Consider the following 25,891-nt stretch of genomic DNA (forward strand, 5'->3'; position numbering starts at 1 on the left):
CTGTTATTCAGAGGTCTATACTGGAAAGGTTTTAATTTATGGGATGATTATCTCTTCAGTTGTTGGGCTCTGGCTGTATGTGGACGAGTCGATCTGTTCCTTTCCTTAGATATCTTGTAGGTCTATACAGTATATTGAAGTTCCTAGCTCAGTTTTTGGGTGCTTGTCTTTCTGTTTGCAAAAAAGCTTTCTTGTGGCCCAGAGCTTGCACTTCCAGGTCTGATAGTGTTCTACCTAGATTAGCAATTCAGCGTCTTGGAGATCTTCACTCAGCAGGACAGTCCAGCAGATTTATTCGTAAGAGTGTGTGTGGGCTTGAAAGTTCTTACAGAAGATCAGAGACTGTGAAAATGTTGCAGTCTGCTTTGAAAAGAATTTCTCTGTGGGAGTGAGCTCCGTTTTTGGCAATATCCTGATTTCACAAATCTTTATCAGAAATATTTCTCTGTGGACCGTGTTCAACTAGTGCCCCAAATCCAAGAGGAGCAAAACCGTTTGATCCCGAATTCAAATTTGTAGGAAAACATCTCCTGCTTTGAAGATGATGTGAAGGGATGACAGATTTCTCCTCCCTTAGAAAAACACAGGCTGGACTCGGGTCCATCCAGTCCAGCTTCCCCACGCTGATGGTGGTCGCCGGAGGATGGCTGGGTCGAGCCAGTACCGATGCTTCCCTCTCTGCTTTAGTGATCTCCAGCTGTTTTGCAATCGGGGATTTTGGAGCCAGGAGTGATTTACTGTCCTACCAACTGGAGACCAATTGAGCTGAATGCTGGAGGAATAAAGCAAGGCAGAATCTGTATCCGAGGAGTCCACAAACCAGCTGAAATCTGGCCTGGAGAGCTGTTTACGGGGCATTAGAAGACCTGGGAGACTGCAAATGGAAAATAAATGACAGAGAAGATGTGATAAAATTGGCATTAACACAGCAGAATTGCTGCCTAGTGTCTGCAATTGTCACATAAAGCCTTATAAAGCCTTATAAAGGTGAAAGCAAGAGATGTTAGTGAGATGGTGAGCTGTGTTTCACAGCTGCCTGCCCTGGCTGTGGCTGGCAGTCTGGGCTGGGGCTTGTTTAACAGCCACATTCAGCATGCAAAGGGCCACACAGGCAGTGCCAGCCCCATGCCTTGCTCACAAACCCTCCTTCCCAGAGAGCCAACCTTGCCTGTCGGCAAGAGCTGCTCAGATCACAGAATGGTTTGGATTGGAAGGGACCTTAAAGATCATTTAGTTTCAACCCCCTGCCATAGGTAGGGACATCCTCTGCTAGAACAGGTTGCTCAAAGCCTGTCTGACCTGGCCTTGAACACTTCCAGGGATGGAAATCCACAACTTCTCTGGGCAACATGGGCCAGTGTCTCACCACCCTCAGAGGGAGGATTTTATTCCTTCCATCTAATCTCAATTTACCCTTTTTTAATTTAAAATGATCACCACTTATCCTGATTGAGTTTTTCCCCAGCTTTTTGACAGACCCTTTTAAGAACTGAAAGGCCACCAGAAAGTCTCTCTTCCACCTTGAACAATCTCAGCTCTCTCAGCCTGGCCTCACAGCAGAGGGCTTCCAGCTCTCCCATCATCGCTGTTGTCTTCTCTGGCCCTGCTCCAACAGGTCCATGTCTTTGCTGTGTTGAGGACTCCAGAGCTGGCCCCAGCACTGCAGGTTGGGTCTCAGCAGAGCACAGCAGAGGAGCAGAATCCCCTCCCTGCCCCTGCTGCCTATGCTGCTGGGGATCAGCCCAGGACACAGCTGGTTCTGGTGCCAGCTCACATCCAGCTCCTCACCCACCAATATCCCCCAGTACTTCTCCACAGTGTTGCTCTCCATCCTTTCATGCCCTTGTATTGATACTGAGAATCGTCCTGGCTCACATGCAGGACCTTGCATTTGGCCTTGTTGAATCTGATGAGGTGCATCCAGGGCCACTTCTCAAGCCTATCCATGTCACTTTGTGCTACATCAGCTTGGTGTCATCTGCAAACGTGCTGAGGGTGCATCCATCCCACTGCCTATGTCACTGACAGAGGTGTTAAGTGACACAGTGGAGTGCTTGGTGCAAGGGCAGAGGGCAGGCCAGGTGAGATGGGTGAGCAGGCTTGTGCCATACCACTAAATTCCTCTTTGCTGCCTTGTTCCCAGTCAGCTGCTTCTCCTCCCTGCTCCACCAGGTAGGGTCTGTTAAGGTTTTTTTTTTGTGGCCTCAAAGCCAGTCTGGTAGTTCAGGATGGTCCCATCGTAGTGGTGTGGTGGCTCCTGTGCCATGTGTTGTTGCTGTGTCTCTATAGTGTCTTTCATTGTTTCAGCTCTATCCAAGAACCCTGCAGTGCTGAGGACTGTGGAGGAGATTGTTTGTCAGCTGCAGTTCCACATTACACAGGAGAGTCTGTGACACAATCCCCTGTTTTCCCTTTCCAGCCCATAACTTCTGCACTCCCCAGCTTGGAGCCATTGCTTTAGATGAGGAGGACCACTTGCCCCAGGGTTGGTTGAGGCTGGCATACCCTCACCCAGATAGAAGCTTCTCTCTTCTTCATCCTACCTCCTTTTTTAGCAGGAATGCCTCTTAAGCATAATTAAAAATATATAAAATAAACATGTTTCCCAGGCCTGTCCATTGCTCCCTTTCATCTTTCTCCACTTTTTTCCACCACATGTCAACAGAACACTCCCCTCCTCTCTGAATTTTTGGGGAGAAGGATGCTTGCTTCAGCTTTATGCCTTGGCCAACAAGCTTAATACTGTGTTGGCTTGAACATCTCCAAAGGACACAAGCTTCTTGTATGCAAATTCTTCCTCTGATCTTTCCTCTCCCCCTCCCTCCCTCTGTCCCACCCTTCCAAAATGAGCTTCCTTGTCCCTGTGCAAGACTCACTGTGCTGTTGAAAGGTGGTGGAGTCTGTGTGGTGCGGGTGTTTGGCAGGAAAAAAAAAAAAAGAAAAAAAAAATAGAATTTGTGCTTTTAAAGAATCCAGACTAGAAACCTAGAGAAGAAGGGTTTGATTTTCGTTGTTGTTGTTGTTCTCCTTTGTTTCATAAGTACCCAGATGGTTTGTGCCAGGATGCTTGAGCTTGTATTGAAGCCTATGGCCAAAACAAAATCTCTGCTGAGCTGGCTAAGAGAGGACCAAACAGAATCCCAGCATGGGGGGGAGAGGGTGGAAGGGATCTCTGGAGATCATCCAGTCCAACCCCCCTGCTAAAGCAGTGTCACCCACAGCAGCTTGCCCAGGATTGCAATGTCCAGGCAAGGCTGGAATCTCTGCAGAGGAGGAGTCTCCACAATCTCTCTGGTCAGCCTGCCCCAGGGCTCCAGCAGCCTCATAGGTGAACTGCTGATCACAGTCATCGTAGTGTACCCCAGCGTCCCATTGGCCTTCCTGGCCTCAAGGGCACTTTGCTAGCTCACGATGACATTGTTGTCCAGCAGCATTCCCAGGTCCTTCTCTGCAGAGCTGCTTTGCAGCAAGTCAACCCCTAATGTGTACTGGTGCAGGGAATTGTTCCTCCCCAGATGCAGGACTTGCCCTGGTTGAACTTCATGAGGTTCCCCTCTGCCCGATGGGAGGCTGCAATGGGATTTCATCATGGAGTGTAGATGAGTCAAGAGCAGTATCAAATGAAATTTTCCTACTTTCAGAAATGTTACAAAATGTAAATATTGTAAATCCAGATAGGTGCCAGTGGTCACTCTAATTGTTCCATGCCTGAAATCTTGGTGTTTTTCTTGGTGGGACTTGCATGCTTTGGAGTTGCACTTACCTGATTGTGGATATATTGGAGTTGCACTCACCTGGATGTCTTCTGTATCATCCACACTGATCTCCTGCTGTTTTCTAGGTGCCTGGAGCCCAGGAACTGGTGGACTTTTCTCCAGTGTACCGATGCCTACACATATACTCCGTGCTGGTAAGTAACTGTCCTCCCCACCAGTGTTGCTCACACTGGGTTGTCATTTAGAGAAGATGGTGGAGTGCTGCTGCTTCCATCAATGTTGTGGGAAGGAGGTGGCTGCAGAAAAACTGACTGGGTGGCTGGGCCCAAGAAGATGTGGTGAATAGAGTTAATTTCGATTGGGTGATGGTCACAAGTGATGTTCCCAGAGCTCAGGGCTGGGGCTTCTTCTCTTCATTATTTTCATCAATGATCTGGAAAAAGGGATCAAGGGAACCCTCAGTATGATTGACACCAAGTTAGGCAGGAGTGTTGATTTGCTTGAGGGTAGGAAGGCTCCACTGGACTGTCTCAAGTAGTTCCCTTTTGCAGTGAAAAATGTGGTCAAACTGAAAGTCTCCTGTGTTGGTGATTGGTTACTAGCTAAAAAGTGTTGCTCTGAGCAGTGTTAGGTCCTTTAGAACTTCTCAGGAGAGCTCCCACCTCCGTGGCTGTGGGCTGCTGGATGAGCTGTATTCTGTCTCAGACATTGTGAGTACATAAGGCATTGATTTTTTTTAAACTTACTTATTTATAACAAGGGCAATGAGGTGCCCTTTGTAGCTTACCCTTCAACTCTTAATTTCTAAGACGCCTGCAGCAGTGGCTGAGCCTTGCATCTGTGGGCCCAGAGAACCTGTGTTCTATGAGTCCATTCTTTGGAGAGAAAGAGCTTTCCAAGGGCTCTTCTCCTGTGGTTGAGCAATCTGAAGGGCAGGCAGCAGATGAAAGGAGCACTCTGTTCACAGCTTTCCTCCCTTTCCACCGTGGAGCCAGGCTTGAGAGAGAATTGTTTTTCAGGCACTTCTCAAGCCAGTTTCGCCAGCAATGCATGCAAATGAATTTGTGAAAAGGAAAAGAATTGTCATCAAAAACATTTATATAAAATCTTTTTTGTGCCCTCATCTGTTAATAATTATGTAATTTGGCTACATTGCCACGATACTTTATTGGAATGAAAAAGTTAACCTACCCAAAATGCGTTATTCTGTTTTTCTTGGACAAAAACTCCTCCTCCTCAAATCCGGCGTCAGGAGCCTGGTTCAGGGAGTGTGCTAATTGAAGATTACAACTGGTCTGAGATGGTTTGTGGATTTCAAAGTGTCACTTTCTTTGGAGAAACTTCAGTGAAGAACACGTAGAACGAAAACAGGATTAGGGATCCTGTTTGTGTAGCTTACGTGCACTTGTTCGTTGCAAGGGTATTTATGTAACTGGGGTTATACAGAAAGCTCTTTTGAAAAGGGTGAGGAGCTTGGGGGATGTCAATTTTGCATGTTGGAAATGGTCTTGTTTCTCCACTGGGGCTTTGTTCTTGTCTTGTTGCTTTGTTTTTTAATCTGAAATAGCCATTCACATTATATTCCCTCTGAAACCATTTAGGTTATATTCCCTCCTGAAAAGCAGCTCTGCTAAAAAGGAACTGGGAGTGCTGCTGGACAAGAAGTTCCCTGTGAGACAGCCATGTGCCCTCCTGGCCAAGAAGGCAGATGGTCCCCAGGGGTGTGTGAAGAAGAATGTGGCCAAGAGGTTGAGGGAGGTTCTCTTCCTTATCTACTCTGCCCTAGTGAGGCCACATTTGGAGTGCTGTGTCCAGTTTAGGCTCCCCAGTTAAAGAGAGACAGGAAACTATTGGAGAGAGTTCAGTGGAGGCTACAAAAATGCTGAGAGGACTGGAGAGTCTCTGTGAGGAGGGAAGGCTGAAAGCCCTAGGGCTGTTTAGCCTGGAGAAGAGCAGCCTGAGAAAGTATCTTCTTAATACTCATCAATATCTAAAGGACAGGTGTCAAGAGGATGGGACCAGCTACTTTTCAGTGGTGCTCAGAATCATAGAATAGTAGGGTGGAAGTAACCTCAAGGAGCATCTGGTTCTTGCCAAAAGAATAGTGTCTTGGTGTTGGAAATGGTAGTGGTGAGGTTAAACTTGGTGCAGGGGTTTCATGCCAGCAGGCTAGCATCCTCTGTTCCCATACTGAGCTGAGAGCATTCAGTCCTTCTCCCCCTACTCTTCTAGTTCAGCCAAAAGCCCTGGTAATGAGCAAAAGTGCACAGCAGAGCTCTAAAGAAGGTGTCTTGGTGAGACAGGAGCAAGAGAATAAGGTAACCAACAGTAGTAGAGGCTCCTGGAAAGAAAACTGCCCTTTTCCTGACCCGTGGTTGAATCCTGCCCTGGCTTTCTAGGCCCAGCTTGGGTTGAACAATGTCAGAGATCCAGCAGGCATCAAGGGAAACGGCCACATCAGTGTCAGACGGAAGGATCATAATGTAATAGTTACCAAAAACTCCTAATATTTGTCATTTACAATAGCGTTATCTAAGCGCCTGGCCTGCAGTTAAAAAGGCCCACGTTGAATAAACATGGAGATATTTATTATTTTTAGTGAAATCGACCTTCCAGTCACCTCGGTTTTATGGCTGTGCTGCTTATAAATTCCCAAAGGATTATTTGAAAAATCCTACTCATATCTGCCAGCCTTATCAGCAGGGCAGGAGTTCACATATTGTAACGGGAGGTCAGCCTGCGGTCATGGTCTTGCAGCGGGGGCCAGGCACCTGTAAATCCTTCCTTCAGCAACCAAGGCGAAGTACAAAATCAAACAGGCGAGGAGACTTTTCCAGGAAACGCTGAACTTTCTCAGGAAGGGCAGAGGAGGGGGAAAGAAAGTGAAGGAAGGTCAGGCGGGGGTTAATTGAGAGTTGGACCTTGGCGTGGTGACGGCTCAGGGGAGGACAGGCTCTGCTGGGATGCTTTATGGGACCATTCATCCGCGATTCCTTTTCTTGTGAGAAACAGGGGCACGGCGTCTTGAGGAAGAAATGGGCGTAGGGCAGGCTGTCAATATCTGCAGGCACAGAACAAAACATCTCAGGAGTGTATTTGTGTGTTCTACGTGGAGCTGTACACATGGATGACCCTTCTCTGCTCGACTAACCCTCTCTGATTTGGTGGTTTGGGTCTTGTGTCCCTAAATGGTGCCTGGAAAAACAAGTCCTTGCCCTGCCTGTGGTTTCTGCATGTAGCGAATACACCCTGAGTGGCATGACAAAAGGCTTCTCAGGTAGAATCACTGAGTGGTTTGGGAGGGAAGGGATTGTGAAGGTCGTCTAGTCCAGCTCCCCTGCAGTCAGCAGGGACATCTTCAGCTAGAGCAGGTTGCTTAGAGCCCTGTCTGACCTGAGCTGGAGTGGTTTTGGCATGGGGCATTTACTCCTACCTGGGCAACCTGAGCCAGTCTCTCACCACCCTCACTGCAAACATTTCTTCCTCCTCTCTAGTCTGAATCTCTCTTTTTTAGTTTCCAACTCTTGTCCTGTCACAACAGGCCCTGCTAAAAAGTCTGTCCCCAGCTTACTGCTTTGCCCATCTAAGTACTGAAAGGCCACCAGAAGGTCTCCCTGGAGCCTTCTCTTCTGCAGGCTGAATGACCCCAACTCTCTCAGTCTGGCCTCACAGCAGAGGGCTTCCAGCCCTCACATCATTGCTGTGGCCTCTGTCCGTGCTTCAACAGGTCCAGGTCTGTCCTGTACAGATTGGTAACCACATTACAGCCTGGATGTCCCAGTAGGAATCCTGGTAACATTAGACAAGTGTGTACTGTCCTTTTCCTAGGAAAATCAAAACTGTCTGGAACCACGAATGTTGTGGGTTTTCAGATACCAATTCATTATATAAAAGGGTGAAGGAAGGGAGGCAGCAGCAGAGCCAGGACACACAAATCTTGGGTCCTGCCCTGGTCTCCCTTGCTAAACTGGCCAAAGTCTGTGTGTAGGTTTAGCTGATTGCAAGCCCTAAACTCCACTTAGTTTCTGTTCAGCAGCGATGTGCTATTTGAGGACATTCATCTGCAGCATGGTTAGGTGACTGGTATCAGGTCTGTATTTTCCTTGAGTTAATAGAAAAGGTTGTTGAAAATAGTAATATTATTATATAAAGAAGAAACAAGATGATTTCAGTGCAGTGATTTTGCCATTGCCTTTTTTTATCTTTTATGTTGTCTCTGACCAAAGTCTATGTAGTGCTTGAGCTGCTTTGATCGATATCCAAAATAAATTAGGAAAGGTGAGGTTTGGGCCAGATGGTTTATCTGCTAGATCATCTGAACAGCTGTTGGGTGCCTTGTATTCCAAGGCCAAGACATAGAATTGCTTTGCTTTACATAACACAAAATGAAAAGCACTTTTTGTTTCATGTTTCCCATGAGCCGTAGCAAGGCAGAAAGAAAAGAGCGAACCAAGAGCAGAAAGGAATTTCAAAAAACCCCAAAAGCCAAAAAAAAAGTCTAAGTGGTTTGCACAGAGGATGCTTCCAAGAGGTTGTCTCAAAGGCAGCTGATGGTGATTTAAGTCACTTAAGCTCCTGCTTCAGCCAGTGCTGTTGCCTGTTTGTACTCATTTAGGGTTTGCCTCAGCAAGGTGGGTTTTTTTTCTGGCTTTATGCTAATTGGTTACCAATTACTTTGAGGTTCTTCACATGTTCATGAAGACACTGGTATCGACACTCCCAGCTCTTTGATCCCAGCTACAAAGGGGTCATTTTAGGGTAAAGAACAAGTGTCCAAAAAAAAAAAAAAAGAGAGAAAAAGAGAGCAAATTCTGATGTAAATAGAGACTTAAAACCGTAGCTGCCTCAGAGCTGCTGAAGTATTTCTGGAGAATCCCAGAGCTGGATAATTTAGATAAATAGCAGCTGACAGGTATTTACTATAAATTTGTCCTATCTCAGCACTGACATTTTTATCTGCTGCATTGCTTCTACCCCAAGCCTCTCTAACCCTAAAGCTGCTTTGATGCACGAAACACATTAGGAAAGGTAAAAAAGAGAAGGCAAACCAAGAAGTGAAACCCACCCACATGATCAATGTAGAAGTGTCTTTAAATTCCTGTTCAAATACAAACCTTGTGCATACCCTATATCCACTGGGTACATTTGCCTGTTTTAGTGAAGAATATGTTTTATATTAATGGTTGGATGAGCTTAAAGGTCTTTTCCAACCTCAATGATCCTCTGATTCGATATCTCTGTAGCTGAGATATCAGCTGGCTTAGATTGTGCTGGCTTAGCAGAGCCAAGACAACCTTGGGAGGAGAAACTAAGGTTTGGGTTTTGGTTATTGCTGAAATGGATGTGTTTGCATTGGAAAAAGCTGCAGAGAATTTCAGGGACTTGGGGGCTCAAGGTGGACTGGTTGGCTGAGGATGGGGAACACCACTGTGTCTCCAAGCTGAGCAGCTCTCATTTGAAGTGGGAGATGCCGCAAATCCGGCGGCGGATCATTAGTCTCCTCCCAGCTCTCCACTTAAATAATATTTTGTGTAATTCCTCTTAGAAGTGTGCTGGGGATTGTGCTGCCTGCATTAATCCTCCCTCTTCTGCGTTTGAGGACTAATAAATTTGCAGGCTGGTTGCTCATCTGCTTGCCTGTGGTGGCTGTGACGTTCCAGCCCCTTCCCCACCTCTCCACGGGGGGACTCCAACATCCCCACCAAAATGTTTGTTCTTTGGGAACAGGGCAAACAATTGAGGTTCCTCTTTCAAGGGATGAGAAAGCCTCTTATAGGAACCACAATTCAAATAATAAGAGCTACCCAACCCTCTCTTTCATATGAAGACCTCTTTTTTCTCTTTGTAGCACTAGTTGTTTCTTTTAGTTGATACTGAAACTCGAACTGTAGCATGGAAAGTTTGTGGTTTACTCCTGTTTTTGAGATCAGGGCTGTAAAGTTTTCCCTTGGTGTCCTTGGGAACTTTTAACTCTTTCTTTTTTTTTTTTTTGGGTGGTGGGGAACAGTGGAAAAAATTTCCTTCTCGAAGTCTCTGGTAACTCCTTGTTCATCTCAGACACTTTGCAGCTTGTCCCATCGTTGTGTCCTGGCATATCTCACTGTCTGCTGACTTGGCTGACCCACTGGTGCCTGGTGGAGTTAGATAGCTATAAACACAGCCCTGAGATCATAGGGAAAGGCTGAGGGTGAGACACTTTGTGCACTGGATTGATAAGGACACAGGAAAAGCCATTAGAGTGAACTGGTGTCAGTGACCTGTGATAACCACTCTGTACTACGTGCTAATGGACCCTGGGTAGTGTGTCTGTCTGTCGGGGCAATAGATTTAACTTTTGTAATTGTCATATTGCTCTTTTAACCCTCTGACCTTATTACCCATGAGAAAACCACTTGGCTTCGATCAAAGAAGCAGCACAGAAATCAGTGTTCATTCTAAGCTGGCTAGATATGATCACAGGCAGCCTTGATTCTTAAAATATTCAGCTTGAAAAACAGACATGTTAGAGGGGAGGGAGGGGTGGGGGGAAAGAGGGTTACTACAATAGCCCGGATGCAGACTTCTTGTCACCTGAGGTTAGGAACAGCAGCTGAGCTTTCCCAGGGCTGGCTGACTGAAAATGCAGATACTGTGCAGTTAGTGCTGATTCCAGCCCCATTCACTCAATCCTGTGCCCTGATCTTGGTGGCTAACTCTGTCAGTTCTGAGCAGGGGAAGGATATCATAGAATAGTGGGGGTTGAATGGGACTTCTGGAGATCATCTAGTTCAACCTCCCTGTTAAAGTAGGGTCACCTACAGCAGGTTGCCCAGCATCACAAGGTCCAGGCAGGTTTGGAATCTCTCCACAGAAGGAGACTCCAAAACCTCCCTGGGCAGCCTGCTTCAGGGCTCCAACACTCTAAAGAAGTTTTTTTTCCTTCTCCTGTCATTGGGAACCACCAAGAAAAGTCTGGCTTCATCCTCTTGCTCCCCCAGCCTTTAGCTCTTGCTGAGCATTGATCAGATCCCCTCTCAGGCTGCTCTTCTCCAGGCTCAATAGCCCCAGGGGCTCAGCCTTTGCTCCTCACAGAGATGTTCCTGGCCCCTCAGTGTCTTTGTAGCCTCTGCTGGACTCTCTCCAGTAATTCCCTGTCTCTCTTGAAATGGTGAGCCCAGAACTGTACACAATATATTGCATATATTCAGTATTTCATCAGATCATTCAGGGTGGAAGGGACCTCTGAAGGTCTCTGGTCCAACCTCTCACCCAAAGTAGGGGCATCTCTTGTAATCAGATCAGGTTGCTCAGAGATACATCCAGTCTGATTTTGAAACCCTCCAAGCACAACCTCAGGGCACTTATTCTGCTCCATTACATCTTTGCAGGTGTTGAAGGTGGTTGTTAGGTCCCCTTTTCCAGACTGAACAAGCTCCATTAACCTCCTGCTGTGTGGGGCAAGTGCTTCAACCCCAACCATCTTGGTGGCCTCCAGTGAACTCCCTCTGGTTTATGGGTATCGTTCCTGCAGTTGGGAGGCCCCAAACTTGGATGCAGGGTATAGATAGAGTCTGCATGAGTGCTGTGTAGAGGGGGATAATTGCTTCACTCAATCTACTGGCTTGGCTCCTGGTAATACAGCCCAAGAGGCTGTTGGCTGCCTCTGCTGCCAGGGCAGACAGCTGGCTTGTGTTCAGCTTGCTGTCTGCCAAGGCTCTTGGTCCTTATCCACAGAGCTGCTCCCCAGGCAGTCAGTCCCCAGTCTGTGTTGTTGTGAGAGGTTCTTCCTTCCCAGGTGCAGTGCTTGGCATTCCTCCTTACTTATTTTCATCAGATTCCTGTCAGTCTGTTCCTCTGGCATCTCAAGACTCTCTGGATTGTGACCCTGCTCTGGAGCGTGTTGGCTTTTCCCCCCAGTTTGGTGTCATCTCCAAAGTGCATGGGATCATGCTCTGTTGCCTTCTCCAAGTCACTGCTACAGATGTTAAGCAGGACCTTGTTGTCATTTCCCTGTGTTACCAGCTCCCATGTAGGGTACAACTCATTAATCATGACCCTGTGCAACTGTCCGCCTCACTAATTATTTACCCACCCAGCTGAGACATCTGGATTTAGGTGCAGTATTGTGGAAGAGCATGATAAAAGCCTTGCTGAAGTCAGTGACATCCTTGGCTTTCCCTTAATCCATAAATCCTGTTTTGCTATTATAGAAGGCAACCAGACCATTAGCATAGCTTCTCCAGGTTAAATCTGTACTGGTTATTCCTGTCTCCTCTGTACTCCTGGAAATGTGTCCCAGGAGGGCTGAATTCATGACTTCTGCAGGGACTGAAGTGATGTTGAATGGTCTGAAGTTCCCCAGCTCACTTTTTCAACCTTTACTGCAATGGTGTTGGAATGGATCTGGAATAGGCTACACAAATGATCTGAGGGCTGGAAGCCCTCTGCTGCAAGCACAGCCTGAGAGAGCTGAGGAAGGGAAGGTTCCAGAGAGACCTTCTGGTGGCCTTTCAATACTTAAAGGAGCCAATAAGAAAGATGGGGACAGACTTTTTAGCAGGGCCTGTTGTGACAGGACAAGAGGTGATGGTTTGAAACTCAGAGAGGCAGATTCACACTAGAGAGAAGGAAGAAATGCTTTACACTGAGGGTGGTGAGACCCTGGCCCTGGTTGCTTGGAGATGTGGTAGAGGCCTCATCCCTGGAAACATTCTATGGGGATTGGATGGGGCTCTGAGCAACCCAATGTAGTATGAGGGAGTTTGGACTAGATGAGCTTTAAAGGTCACTTCTAACCCTACCCATTCTATGGTTATATGAAGAGCAGGACTGATTTTGTTAGGAGATGTTCACCTTGAGTGGTGCAGAGTACAGATCAGTAGAAGGACCCTGGAGAACACCACCACTGCTAGTATTGTGTAAGTGTGGGAAGGCACCTCCTAAGATTTGCTCTGTTTCCAGGCATTGAGGCTCAGGGGGTCCCAGGAATTTTTGGAAAAGGCTTCAGCTGCTCCAGAGAACTTTGTGTTGTTTTGCAGAAGGAATGGTATCTCAAAAACAACAGGTGGTAGTGAGGGAAGTGCACTGATTTGCAGAGAATTTCCCTGGAGAGTATTTAGTTGTCTAGGGTGAAGCTCAGGTTCACAGAGGGAAATCTCTGTCGAGCATTCCCACCCTTTTCTCACCCTCTTGTCACAGACTCATAAGAATTTATACTGGAGGACACTCATGGTGGACTTCTGTGCAACCTTACACTCATGGATAAATTTGAAGTTACATCAGGGATCTCAGAGCCACATCTGGTTGAGTTTTGGGGGTATCCAAGGGTGAAGACTGTCCAGCCTCTCTGGCTCCAGTGTTTGATGGCCATTATTGTATTTTTTTCCCCTGTGAAATTAATTTGAGTGTATCTTACTGCCTTTAGTCTTTTGATTCTCCTTTTGTTGTGCATTTCCATGGGGAGCCTCGCTCTGTCTAGCCCTGTAATCCTGTGTTACATTCTTCAGCCTTCCTTTTACAGAGAAATGGTGAAGTCCCCATCCCTGGAGGAGTTTAAAAGCTGTGTAGATGTGGTGCTGAGAGACATGGGTTAGTGGTGACCTGGCAGTGCTGGGTTAATGGTTGGACCTAATGATCTTAAAGCTCTTTTCCAAGCTGAACAATTCTGATTCTATGATTCTTCACCTTTCCTCACATGTTCTCCAGCTCTCTCAGTCACTTTGGTGGCCACCACTGGTGATGCTTCAATGTGTAGTACCCCAGTATCTCTGCAGCTGCTCTTTGGCATAGCACATTGAAAGCCTTTTTGATTGCAGCTGGATCACAAGTGGCACTGTGCCACTGGGCTGCTGGGGACATTCAATACTTAGGACTTTTTCTGGCTCCTGTGTGAGGTGTGGAAGATAATGCAACATAATACTAGACCCAGACCTGGTCTAGTTGGGGATGTCCCTGCTGACTGCAGGGAGGTTGGACTAGATGACCTTTGGAGGTCTATTCCACCCTGGACCATTCTATGATTCTATGATTTGACCCTGGTGAATCAGTTCCAGTTTTTCTTGATTGTCCTCAAAATTTGAGGGCTCCTCTTGCCTCCAGACTCCATGTGTGAAATTGATTGAGAAGCAAAAGTGAGAAGATATGCATGGATGCAAAGTGGTGAGAATGTTCTGTCCCTCTTTCAGCTTGTGCTGTTGGGTATTTTGGTAACCCTGATCTCAAACTGGATGTCAGCAGAGTGTTTCAGGGTCATCTATTCAAGGCTGGGTTGGATGGGGCTCTGAGCAACCTGGTCTAGTTGAAGATGTCCCTGCTTACTGAAGGGAACGTAGACTAGATGACCTTTAAAGGTCCCTTCCAACCCAAACCAGTCTGTGATTCTGTGTATAAGATGTGGACTCTCTGTGACTGCTAGAAAAAGAGGCATTAGGAAGATCCTTCAGCCCAAGGACCACTGAGCCTCACGTGTAAGTGAAGTGTGTGCATAAATTAATCCCTGGGGGAATGATCATGTGCTCACCAGAAACTTCATCTTTACTTTAATTTCATTTATTCTTTGTAAAGAGGAGGCTGTGTTTGTGAGGGAGGAGGGGGCTATAAAATAAAATAACAAGTCCCCATGGTTTCTGCATCTCAGAGAATGCCTTGGTGCACAGCTGTGGTGGCTGTTTTCCTGCTCTGGATGTTGTTTCTCATCTTAAAGGCCTATATGGAGCGTATCTGGGAAATGATTACCATCCTGTTTTCAATAAAACCTATTTTTTTATGTAGGGTCTTGAGCTGGCTGGACATTAATTCTCGATCTGTTTACAAATATTTGCACAGGAAAAGGGTGAGCAATGTCCAGGACAGGCTTGTGACGCATATACCCCCTCTTTCAGCCCTTTGTTCAGGAAAATGTGGAAACAAGGCACTTGTACAATGAACAAATGCTGCCTGTGCATTCCGGGACCCTGCTCTTGCAGTGGGAGGATGAGAAGCACTCAGACCACCAGCCCAACACACACACAAAAAAGGTGTTTCAGCCTGAGATCAACAGCAGCTTGGGTTGTGTTTTGTGAGGGGTGGTGGAAAAGCTCTGATTCAGGGGGTTGATAATTGCTGTACACAAAAGCAGGGGGATGTGCAGCGTGTTCAGATGGGGAGGGTTGCCCGCAGAGAGGTTTTCCTTGGCTCTGCTCTCCTCAACCCCTTGGAATGAGGGGTTTGCCTTCTGAGAAAGGTGTCTCATCTCTTTCATAATTTGAAGCTGGTACCTGGAGGTCTAGGTGACTTCACAAATAAAGAAGTCTTCTTTTATGGCTTTACTCCCTCCAGCTTGTCCCAGCCATGGTTGTTATGTGGTGTTGAAACGCTCCAGAATCCTTCAGGGTAAAAGAATTGTTATGGATAACACAGCCTAAAAAGTTGTTCCTGTTCTTTCTTGCAGTTGTTTCAGATGTTAACCAAAGGACATGTGTGGAACTATAAAGCAAAGTCTTTGTTGTAGTACCAGCTTGGGTAGGTCACAGAGCATGTTTCCTGCAGCTGCTGCTGGGTACAAAGCCTTGTGATTATTTTTGTGTATAGACCCTGTAGCCCAGCAGGTGCACACTGACTTCTACAGGTGCCCACACATACATTTGTTATTCCTCTATAGGAAAGCTGCTGCTGTTGTCCATCTTCACAGCATCACACAGAGTTTGGATGGGATCTCTGGAGAGGACCTTGTCTAGCTCACCACAGAAGCAGGGGCAGCTAGATTGGAGTTGCTCAAACCCATGTCCAATTGGGACAAGCAGAAACGGTGACAGACAAGAGAAAACAGCCTGAGGGTTGTGCCAGGGGAGGTTAGGTTGGAGATAAGGAATAATTTATTCCCTGAAAGGGTCATCAAGCTCTGGAACAGGCTGCCCAGGGCACCTCCCATCCCATGTAGATGGCCTGGTCTGTCAGTCGCTCCTTCCATTTTTGTTATTTGCGTTTGAGTGAGTAGAGGAATTGAAGGCAGGTTTCACTCGAGAGCTTCATGGGTAATGGGTAGGGACAAGAAGAACTTTTATTCTGCTACAATGAGCTGCATGCTGGTGCTTTTGTTTACATCTCAGTGAAGTGTTGACTTCTTAACTGTCTTCTGTAAACCTGTAACTATTACATAGGTGTTGGTTTAGGTGAGCAGAGTCGAGAAATGGTCAAACCAGAAGTCACACTGGCCTGCTCTTGGTTGGAGTTAGACTGTGCAGCATCCCACATGCCTGTTTGAATTCAGTTTCTATGGATCTTTGCACCATTTCCTCATGGAAATATCCTATATAGGGACTTATCATTAGGGGATCTTCTTGATGCTGATCAATAGCTGAAGGGCAAGTGCCAAGAGGAGGGGGCCACACTCTTTCAGTGGTGTCCAGTGACAGAACAAGTGGCAACAGCCCCAAACCTGAACACAGGAGGTTTCATCTGAACACATGGTAAAAATTCTTTCCTGTGAGTGTTCTGGAGTAGGCTGGCCAGAGAGGTTGTGGAGTCTCCTTCTCTGGAGAGATTCCAAACCTGCCTGGACATTGTGATCCTGGGCAACTTGCTCTAGCTGACCCTGCTTTAGAGGTCCCTTCTGACTTAAGCTGTGCTGGGACTCTGTGGTATTAAGCAGGGTATAACAAATGGGCGAGACTTGTTGCAGGTTGTATTCTTCTCAGCCCATTCTACCTCCTATTCTTCCACTTTCCCCTTCCCATGGCTCTTTTGCCTCCCTCCAGACCTGTCCTTCATCTTCCTCAAGGACTCATTCACTCTTTTTAAACTGAGAGTTGTGTTTTGTCTTTTTTTTTTTTCCCCTTTATTGATGGGAACCCTGACAAGAGCTGATTAGCTGTTGGGGATGCATCCTTCCTTGCAAAGCTTGTGACCGATTTCCACCGCTTCCTTCCTTCCTCAAGACCAGAGCGTGAGCTTTCTTCTAGCAGCAGGCAGTTGCCTCCTGGAGGTTTTACACACAGTGGCCTCGCATGGGAAGACTCTGTGGGCTTATCCTGAATCTGTTTTTTTCCCTGGCACCTCATTCATTATAAAGTTTTAATGAATTTAAAATGGATTACGTAAAGAGCACGTGGTTAGGAACCACCTCTCCTTATTTCAACACTGGGAAGTGTTGGGATGGGATTTGCTTTGCAGAGAGAGGGTCAGTTGAAAGCCAGCAGAGAAGAAAGGCATGTCCCCGGGTGCTTAACCTTGCAGGTCACCTGGGAACAGGAGGAGGTGGCCAAAAATGCAACCTGAAAATGTTTAGCTGCTGCCATTTATAATAAGGAAATATCTGTCTGCATCTTCGCTTTGTAACTTCTGAAACATAGGACTTAGAAAGGAGGAGGGGGGTGGGAGAGGGAGGGAGCTGCTCCACTGCATTTTCCAGAATGAGAAACACAGGCTACTTGTTCAGTCAATTCAGTTTAGGTCAAATGTAGTTATGAAAACCAGATGATTGCTGGTGATCAAGCTGTACTTTGACAAATATCCCATTGTTTGAGCATGCAGTGATTTCTTCGGAGCCTTACCCGGTGCGGGGCTTGGCCATCGCCTTCCTCCAGCTCGGAGCCTGTCAGCCAGCTCAGGGCTGGGTGCTCCAGACCCAAGGACTTGGCTCCACAGGAGGAGGGGAAGGATTGCACAGAAAGAACAACTTGGTGCAAAATGGTGGAGGTTTCTGAGCTCACTTGGGGCTCTCAGAAGTGCTTGAAGTGATGCTTCCCATGTGCTCTCCATGTCCTGCACTGCAGAGTAAAGGTATAATTGGGAAAGAGGAGGCTGAGGGGACACCTCATTGCCCTCTACAACTACCTGAAAGGACATTGTAGAGAGGCTGGTGCTGGTCTCTTCTCACAGGTAATTAGTGGTAGAACAAGAGGGAATGGCCTCAAGCTATGATTGGGTAGGTTTAGACTGGACATCAGGAAAAAAGTTTTCACAGCAAGAGTGGTCAGGCATTGGAATGTGCTGCCCAGGGAGGTGGTGGAGTCCCCAAGCCTGGATGTGTTTAAAGGTCATTTGGATGCGGTACTTGGGGATATGGTTTAGGAGTGAACCTTGTAGAGCAGGGTTAATGGTTGGACTTGGTGATCCTGAGGGGCTTTTCCAACCTGAACGTTTCTGTGATTCTGGGGGATGCTGATATTTGAGAGCAGCTCTTTAATGTTGTTGTGTTTTAGAATCACTGAATGGTTTGGGTGGGAAGGGACCTTAAATTCCATCTAGTCCAATTCCCCTGCAGTGAGCAGGGACATCTTGAACTAGTTTGGGTTGCTCAGAGCCTCATCCAACATGACCTGGAATGTTCCAGGGATGGGATCTACAGTATAAGTTCATTGGTGTGTGACAGGTGGATCAGGTGCTCAGGATATATGTGCAGATGGCTGGAAAGTCTAAAAACAGAAGTGAGGTTGATAGAGAAAAGCCTTCTTGTGGTAGGGGAAGGTCTGTTGTGTGTCTGTCCTTGGAACAGTTACAGGAAATATTCCATTAGATGCTGGAGGACCAAAGGGTTGGATTTGTGTATGGCCCTGCTTGTTGGCATCACTTTTAGAAACGTACACTGTTACTGGATGTATTTTGTCATCTGAAAACAAAATCAAAGCTGCTAAAAATACAGAGAAACCTTTTTTGTTTGACTTCTTCTCAGTGTCACTGGTCCTCGGGCTCTGAACGTGCGTTGGATCTTCTGTTGCGCTGCTACCACTCCGAGATAAACTTTTGGCTACTAATCACAGGAGAAGATTAGACTTCCTAGCACATCTTAATTTGTACATGTTGCTTTCTACTCCTCTGGAGCAGCATTAGCTCCGAGGAGCTGTGAAAGCTCGAGCTGTCATCTCAGAGAAGTTTAATGTCCTTCTCGCCTTTTACAGCTCCGCGTGCTCCGTGCTTCACTTCATTTGTCAGGCGCAGCAGCTCTGGCTTTGGAGTGCTGCTTCTTTCTCACTATTAAAAAGTAAAAATTTTAAGACCAGAAAAAGCCCCCAAGGGAAATATTTTGAAGTATTTGAGCCTTTATGTTCCTCCTGGATGAACTTTTATCTCTTTTTAATATCGAGAAGCGATTTGATAAATGCAAAACCACTGTTTTAAAAGCTTGGCCATGTGTTCAGTGTTTATTCAAGCTCTCTGTCACCAGCATGGTGTGAGGTTAAATTGCATCTTGGACTGGGGCAGTGGTCCTTGGCTTGGTCTGCTTTAAGGAGAAGCTGTGGTGCCTGCTCCTAGCTAAGGGAAATAACAAACCAAAGGAGTAGTGGAGACTGAAAACCTTGCACTCCCTTGCTCTTGTTGAATGAACTCAGCAGCTCTTAAACTGATGACTGAGCAGTAGCAAATACACTGAACTTTTCTGCTGCTATTAAAGGGAAAAGAAAACACATTTCTGGTTAACATGTAAACCTGTTAACCTGTGATTGACGTGGAATGTGCATCCTGGATTGCTTGGAAGATTTACTGTGGCTACTTATCTGTCATGCTAGGAGAACTCACTTCACTCTGGAAATCCATTTCTGTGCTTTGCTAAGTCCCCACAGTTACCTTGTGCTGCTCTATAGCTACTTGCAGAGGCTTCCCTTGCAGCTGAGGTGACTTCAAATGGGGAAAAAAGCACAACTGTGTAGAGCTGGAATTCATGTAGTCAGCTGATAAGTACATTTGGGTTTTCAGATGAAAGGGATATTGGATATGGGTGGATTCTGGTCAGCAGAGTCCTGCTATTGAAGCATGCTCCTTGCACCCCTGAAGATGAGGAGTGTTTCCATTTGACCCATCAGAAGTTTTTTGGTGTGCCAAAGACTTTTGTGCTTTCTCCTGTTCCTAGTTCTTGCCCAGCAAACAGTTTAGTTCAGGAAACCCAGGGGTCGCAGAATCTGTTGGTGTTTGAAATCTCAAGTTCCTAATCAGAAACTTTGATCAAGCCTGGGAAGAGAGGCAGGTCTTCTTCATCTCACCCTTCTGCACTGCTTGCCTTTGAGAAGGGGTGAGATTTTTGATTCCTCCCAGCACTGCATTTTGCAGCCCGACAGACCTCTGCAAAGGCTCCACTCTCCAACGGCTGCAGAAATAAACTTTATTGGTGGGAGAGGGAGATCCACTTTGCAGATAGAGCTGAGTTGTTGATGCCTTCTTTGTCCTGTAGTTTTATGAGGAGATGTTTTCTGTGTGTTCCATCCAGCCCTTTGAGTGCTTTGAAGATAAGAGCACCTGAGCCCAAATTTTCTGTGGTTAGCCATGGTGTGGGGGAGGCTTTTGTTGTGCTGCCATGACAGCCCCCAGTTTTGGGACTCGGTTGAAGGTTTTTAGTGGCTTTTAGCTCCTCTGAGCCATGCAGCATGAGTCACTTCTTCCAGCTTTGCCATGAAGGCTGGATTTTTCTGAGGCATAATGTGATGTTATAAGCACTGCTTTCATCATCATAGAGTCACAGAAAGATCTGAGTTAGAAGGGACTTTGAAGATCACCTAATCCAATTCCCCTGCCATGGGACAGGACACTGTGCACAGTTCAGACTACTGTTTAAGGCCAGATTGGACATTTTCAGAGATAGGACATCCACAGCTTCTCTGGGCAGCCTGTTCCAGTGCCTCACCACCCTCAGAGTGAAGAATCTCTTCTTTCTCTCTGTTCTAAATCCCCCTCTTTTAGTTTTAAACCATCATCCCTTGTCCTGTCACAGCAAGCCCTGCTAAAATGTCTGTCCCCAGCTTTCTTATCAGCCCTGAAGCCTTCTCTTCTCAACCCCAACTCTCTCGGCCTGGCCTCACAGCAGAAGGCTTCCAGCCTTCGCATCATTGCTGTGGCCTCCTCTGGCCCCATTCCAACAGTTCCCTGTCTGTGCTGTGCTGAGGACACCAGAGCTGGCCCCAGCACTGCAGGTGGGGTCTCAGCAGAGCAAAAGGGCAGAATCCCCTTCCTGCCCCTGCTGCCCACACTGCTGGGGGTCTGGCTACATTTCCCTCATTTCTGAAGCCTTGCTGTCTGTTCTCATCCCTAACCTCTGTTTTTTTCTGACCCTTGGACACAAGGTCTTATGGACACCAGAAGTTGACATGGGCATGGGAAGCTCTGAGCAATGTCACCTAGTTGCAGATGTCCCTGCTGACTGAAATGGGCTCGGACTAGCTAACCTTTACCAACTCAGAGCGTTCTACAATTCTGTGATCCAGATGGGTCCAGGTGATGCTCATCTCCACCCTTGTCACCTGCTGGCTTTAGCCAAGTGCGTTCCCTGCAAGCTGCCAGGCTCTTTTGGGATGGAAACTCCTCCTTTCACTAGCGTGGCTCTACTGTTTGTCATCCCAGGTCAGAGGCTGGGCAAAGCAGTAGTTAATTAAAGCTTTATTAGATGTAGTTAGTAGTGCTCTGAGAGGAGCCAGCCAAGCTAAAGCCGCTACTAAAGGCTCTTTGTTAAGGTATTTAATAAATTAACACTCTGCTGTGGTGGGGAGGGTGAGAGGTGATTACAAAAGCCAGGCTCATTAATCAGCCTGTTTACCCTCTTCAAACACTCGGCCCTGTGGTTCCCTAATCTTCACCCACCAGATCTGCTGGGAGCTGTGCGGGCAGCAGCCAGCTGGGGACGGGAAGCAGCTCTGCAGGTCACGCCTGGGCCACGGTGCCGGCACAAACATGGCTTAGGAGGGCCACCAGGCTGGTCATAGACTCATAGAAGAGTCTGAGTTAGAAGGGACCATGAAATGTCATCTAGTCCAACACCTCTGCAGTCATCAGGGACGTCCCCAACTAGAGCAGGTTGCTTACAGCCCCAAATAATCTGACCTGGGATGGTTCCAAGGTTGGGGCATCTACCACCTCTCTGGGAAACCAAGGACAGTGTTTTTTTGCCACCTTTGTAAAAAATTTCTTCTTTCTCTCCAGTCTGAATCTCCCTCTTTTACTTTAAACCTGTAACCTCTTGTCCTGTTGCCACAGGCCCTGCGGAAAAGTCTGTCCCCATCTTTCTTATCATCCCCTTTAAATACTGAAAAGCTACCAGAAGGTCTCCTTGGAGCCTTCGGTTCTCCAGTCTGAACAACCCTAATCACCAGGACCCCTCATTAATCAAGGACATCTCTTAGCACAGGTGCCCATCACAGGGTGTTGCTGAAGCCATGAGGTTCCCCAGAACACCACAGTGTACTTCATCCCTACCCTCCTCGTCTTCAGAACTTACTACTTCTAACAACCCCCCTGGCCACAGCAGTGCTGGCTGTGCTGCCAGGCTCTGACATTAGAGGGCATCTCCTCCTCATGCTTCTTTGGGTTTTTTCTTTTTAGGTTTGATTTTTGGGTTTTTTTGGTGGTGTGTTTTGTTTTAGTGCAGCTTAATCTATGGGGGCTGTCTTTAAAAAAAAAAAAAAAAAAAAAGAAAAAAAAAAAAAAGGCAAATAGAGCAAGCAAATCGAGCATTTGACCTGCTGTGCAAATTAGCCATATGGTGAAGTGTAATATCCCGCTGACCCTCATTACCGTGCCCTAGGAAAGGCTCTCCCCTTTTCACAGGTGACCATATTAAAGTGGCCTTTTCAGCATTTTCTTCCATATAAAACTGTCTTCACTCCTGTGGCCAAGCAGTTAAAAGGGAACTCCAGCTGCAGCCAGGAGGGTGAAATTAAAGGCTTTACCCTCCTCTTCTAAATGGAAAATAGATATTGCTTCCTATAGCCAGGGCTGGGGAACAATGCTGCGCCGCCGGCTCCGGCGCTGGGCCGGGGGGTGTAATGGCCTTATTTTCTGGGAGGAAGGAGCTCTAGTCCTTTGAGAGAGGAGGTGTTGGGCATCTATCTTGGAGAAGGGAGGGGGGGAAAAGGGGGAAATCTTACCTATTTTCTTCTATAGTTAACTGTTTCATGGCCAAGCCAGTGGGAAGCTCTGCCAGGACATGCTGCAGGTCCTTCAAGCGTTCTTAGGACCAGCAGTGGCTCTTGTGCCCCTTTGCATCGGAGCTGAAGAAAAGACAGGTGCATCTTCACCCCAATTTGACCCCTAAAACCAGTCCTCTGGTGCACTGATGCCTGCGTATTCCTTGTTTGCCTGACTGGGGTTGCTTGGGAGCTTACCTGGGTTCCCAATGTCCTGCTTGGAGTGACAGGGAGGGTATTTCTCTCCCATCTTTCCCATCTCTGCTGTTGGGGATGACCCGGGTACTCATGTTGAACTAGTTGGTGGAGCCAGGAGGAAGGTGTCTGCTGGACTCAGACTTCACACTTTTTTTTCTTCTTGCTTTCTTTTATAATTTTGTGTTGCTTTCCAGCTTTGCTTTAACTGAACTTACCACACCAATTATCAGAGAGAGGGAAGGGAGCACTAGAGCTCCAACAGACCCTTCTGAGTTGGCTTTCTGCTCTTGTGGCTCTTGCTAGTTCTTGGTTTGAGTTTTGTTCAGCTGACTAGCTCATGATTTTGGTGCCATGTGAGCTCTGGAGCACTCTTTTCCATTTGGTATGGTCTTTAGTTGTGCTTCTTGGCCACCTTCCACTTTGCTAGGTTTCAGCTGATTTGAGTACAAGTGCATTGTCAGGCAGTTCCTATCAGCGTACTGCTGCTAGTTACAAGTCCTGAAGCATCAAAAACATGAAATTCATTTGGAAACTTGGGATTTAACAACTTGGGTTATTGTCTTCCATCTGGGTTACAAATTGGGGTCATGGCTGGGTGAAGGAGAGATCAAATTCTGCCTTGGGCTGAGCTGGTAGGAAGGAGATGGTTCCGTGCGTGTGCCCACGGCCCTTTGATTTGTAGGAAAAGATGCACAGTGTAGAGAGATGCTGGCCAGCACAGCAGCACAGAAGATTGGTCTAGCCAGGATGGTGGAGACATCTGCAAACCTGGGAGGGAGAAGCTGGCCTCAACTCAATGTTTGCCACACTGCCACACTCTCTGCCCCCCACGCCACCTTCTGCTGAGCTTCATCTTCTTGTTGTCAGTATCGAGGTGGTGTTTACAGTCAACAGTGGTTCCACAGGGCTGAGCAGGAGCCTCCTTTTTGATCCTGATTCAGCAAAGTGCTTACATGCTCTGTGCTGAGCACCTGCACTCCTGTGCCTCCCTGGTTTTATTTGGGAATATTTACATTTACAGTTAGGCATCTGCTTAAGAGTTGGGACTTCTTTGTGTTTCATTAGTGGCTACTGGTGTTCTCTTGCCTTGAGAGAGCTTCAGGGCATGTTGAACTTCTTACTACTGTACTGGCTCCTCTTGGTTTCTTTAAGTGCTTGACAATCATCTCTCCTTAAACCAAACTCTCCCTTTTAGGTAACGTGGGGATAAAAAGTGGTTATTTGCAGGATTTCAGGACTTCTGCCCTGCTTTTGACGTGGTAGGTCCCATCCAAAGTGCAGCTCTGAGCTGGGGAGCCATTGGGGCAGGGGTTGTATGTGTGGGTCTGGTTTTGGGTAAGCCCATGAGACTCTGGGGTTATTAGAAGTGGTACTCAGGTTTGACTAATATGATGCCAAACATTATTTGGCTCTTTTAGGGAAATTTAAAATTAAACACTGTCTATGGGGGCTGTTTGGGCCAGGCGAGGGGTGACACATCACAGCTCTCTTGCTCAGTGACATGGGGGACAAGGAGTATACTGTTTCTTGTTGAAATAAAACTGAGATTGGCTTCAGTGTATACAACCTCCCTGAAATGGTAGTTCTGGCCCCAGTTCTGGCCCTTCTTCCTCACAGAACATGACACGTGGGAAATCACAGAATGGTTGGAAGGGACCTCTGGAGATCATCCAGTCCAATGCCCCTGGTAAAGCAGGGTCACCCACAGCAGCCTGCCCAAGTATTGAATCTCTCCAGAGAAGGAGACTCCACAACCTCTCTGGGCAGCCAGATCCAGCACCCTCACAGTAAAGAAATTTTTTCTTCTGTTCAAATGGAATCCCTTGGGTTCCAGTTTGTGCCCATTGCCCCTTGTCCTGTCACTGGGCACTATCAAAAAGAGCCTGGCACCTTCATCTTGACACACACCCCTTAGATATTTACAGATGTTGATAAGATCCCCTCTCATCCTTCTCTTCTCAAGCCTAAAGAGCCCCAGTTCTCTCAGCCTGTCTTCATAGCAGAGATGTTGAAGTCCTGCAATCATCCTTGTGGCTTTCCCTTGGGCTCTCTCTCTCTTGAACTGGGGAGCCCAGAACTGTTGACAGGCATTAGCCTGTTGTGTGCAGCTAGTGTGTTATCATTACCTGAAGCACACAGGGAGCATATGCCCTTCCAACTACACAGAAATTTGGTAATCCAAAATATTGTCTCCATGTCCTGGATCCAAAATGTCTCATTTTAGTGAGCATTTTACCAATGTGCTGAGCACAGCAGCAGAAGAAAACACACCACATGTTTTTCCCTGTGTAGGTCACAGCTCCTCTTCCTTTCAGTTCTCTGCTGCTCCTGACTTGGGAAACTTTTTTTTTCTATTGGGGGGGGAGGGGTGTGTGTGTGTGTTTCAGCTGTTGTTTGTGCATTCTTGTGATGATATTTTATTTTCCCTTATGTGGTGTTCATCTACCATCTTAATTAGCTGCCTTTCATTGCCAGCTCTGTGAACTCTGAAGCTAATTTGAGAAGGAAAGTTCTGCCTGGTAATTTTAAAAATATGAGGCATTATTGAGGGTTTTTCCTGGACCTGTGGTTACAATAAATGTGCAGCTTGGAAGCATAACTTCGGGTTCTTCCTTGCTTGCTTAAAGACATTGAGAATTGGGTAAAACCTCTTCTCATTAAAACTGAATAGATGAGCATAGAGTTATTTAGGCCAGAAAAAAACTTTAAGGTCATCCAGTCCAACCATTGACCCAGCATTGCCAAGTCCACCACTAAACCATGGCCCTCAAAACCACATTGCCACATGTTTTAAACCCCTCTAGGGATGGTGACTCCACCACTGCACTGGGCAGCCTAGTCCAGGCCTTGACAACCTTTTGGGGGAAGAAAAGGATTCTCATGTCCAACCTAAACCTCTACTGGTGCAACTTAAGGCTGTTTCCTTTTGTCCCACACAGGAAAGGGATCTCCTTCTCCTCTCCCTTCCATGGTACTTGGTTTCCCCAAGTTACGGGTTGTGCTCACAAGAAACCCAGAAGAAGCAAGGATACTGATGTGTGTTAGCACTGCCTTCTGCAGAAGGTTGATGGTGAATCTGGAAGTCCATGAGAGGTTGTGAGTGGGAGTTAGTCCTTCAAGTAGTCTTTCCCA

General features: G+C 46.9%; 1 protein-coding gene across 4 annotated transcripts in view; it reads left to right on the forward strand.

Moving 5' to 3' along the window:
• The window catches only part of EXOC6B (exocyst complex component 6B), a 273,058-nt gene that overhangs the window by 131,180 nt on the left and 115,987 nt on the right, over positions 1-25,891 (forward strand). For all 4 annotated transcript variants that reach the window (XM_054391402.1, XM_054391401.1, XM_054391404.1 and 1 more), the window contains exon 8: positions 3,842-3,910. In XM_054391402.1, the coding sequence (XP_054247377.1) occupies positions 3,842-3,910 (69 nt within the window). The remainder of the gene's footprint in view (positions 1-3,841; positions 3,911-25,891) is intronic.

This window comes from Indicator indicator, chromosome 23 (assembly GCF_027791375.1).
Source record: "Indicator indicator isolate 239-I01 chromosome 23, UM_Iind_1.1, whole genome shotgun sequence".
Taxonomy (NCBI): Eukaryota; Metazoa; Chordata; class Aves; order Piciformes; family Indicatoridae; genus Indicator; species Indicator indicator.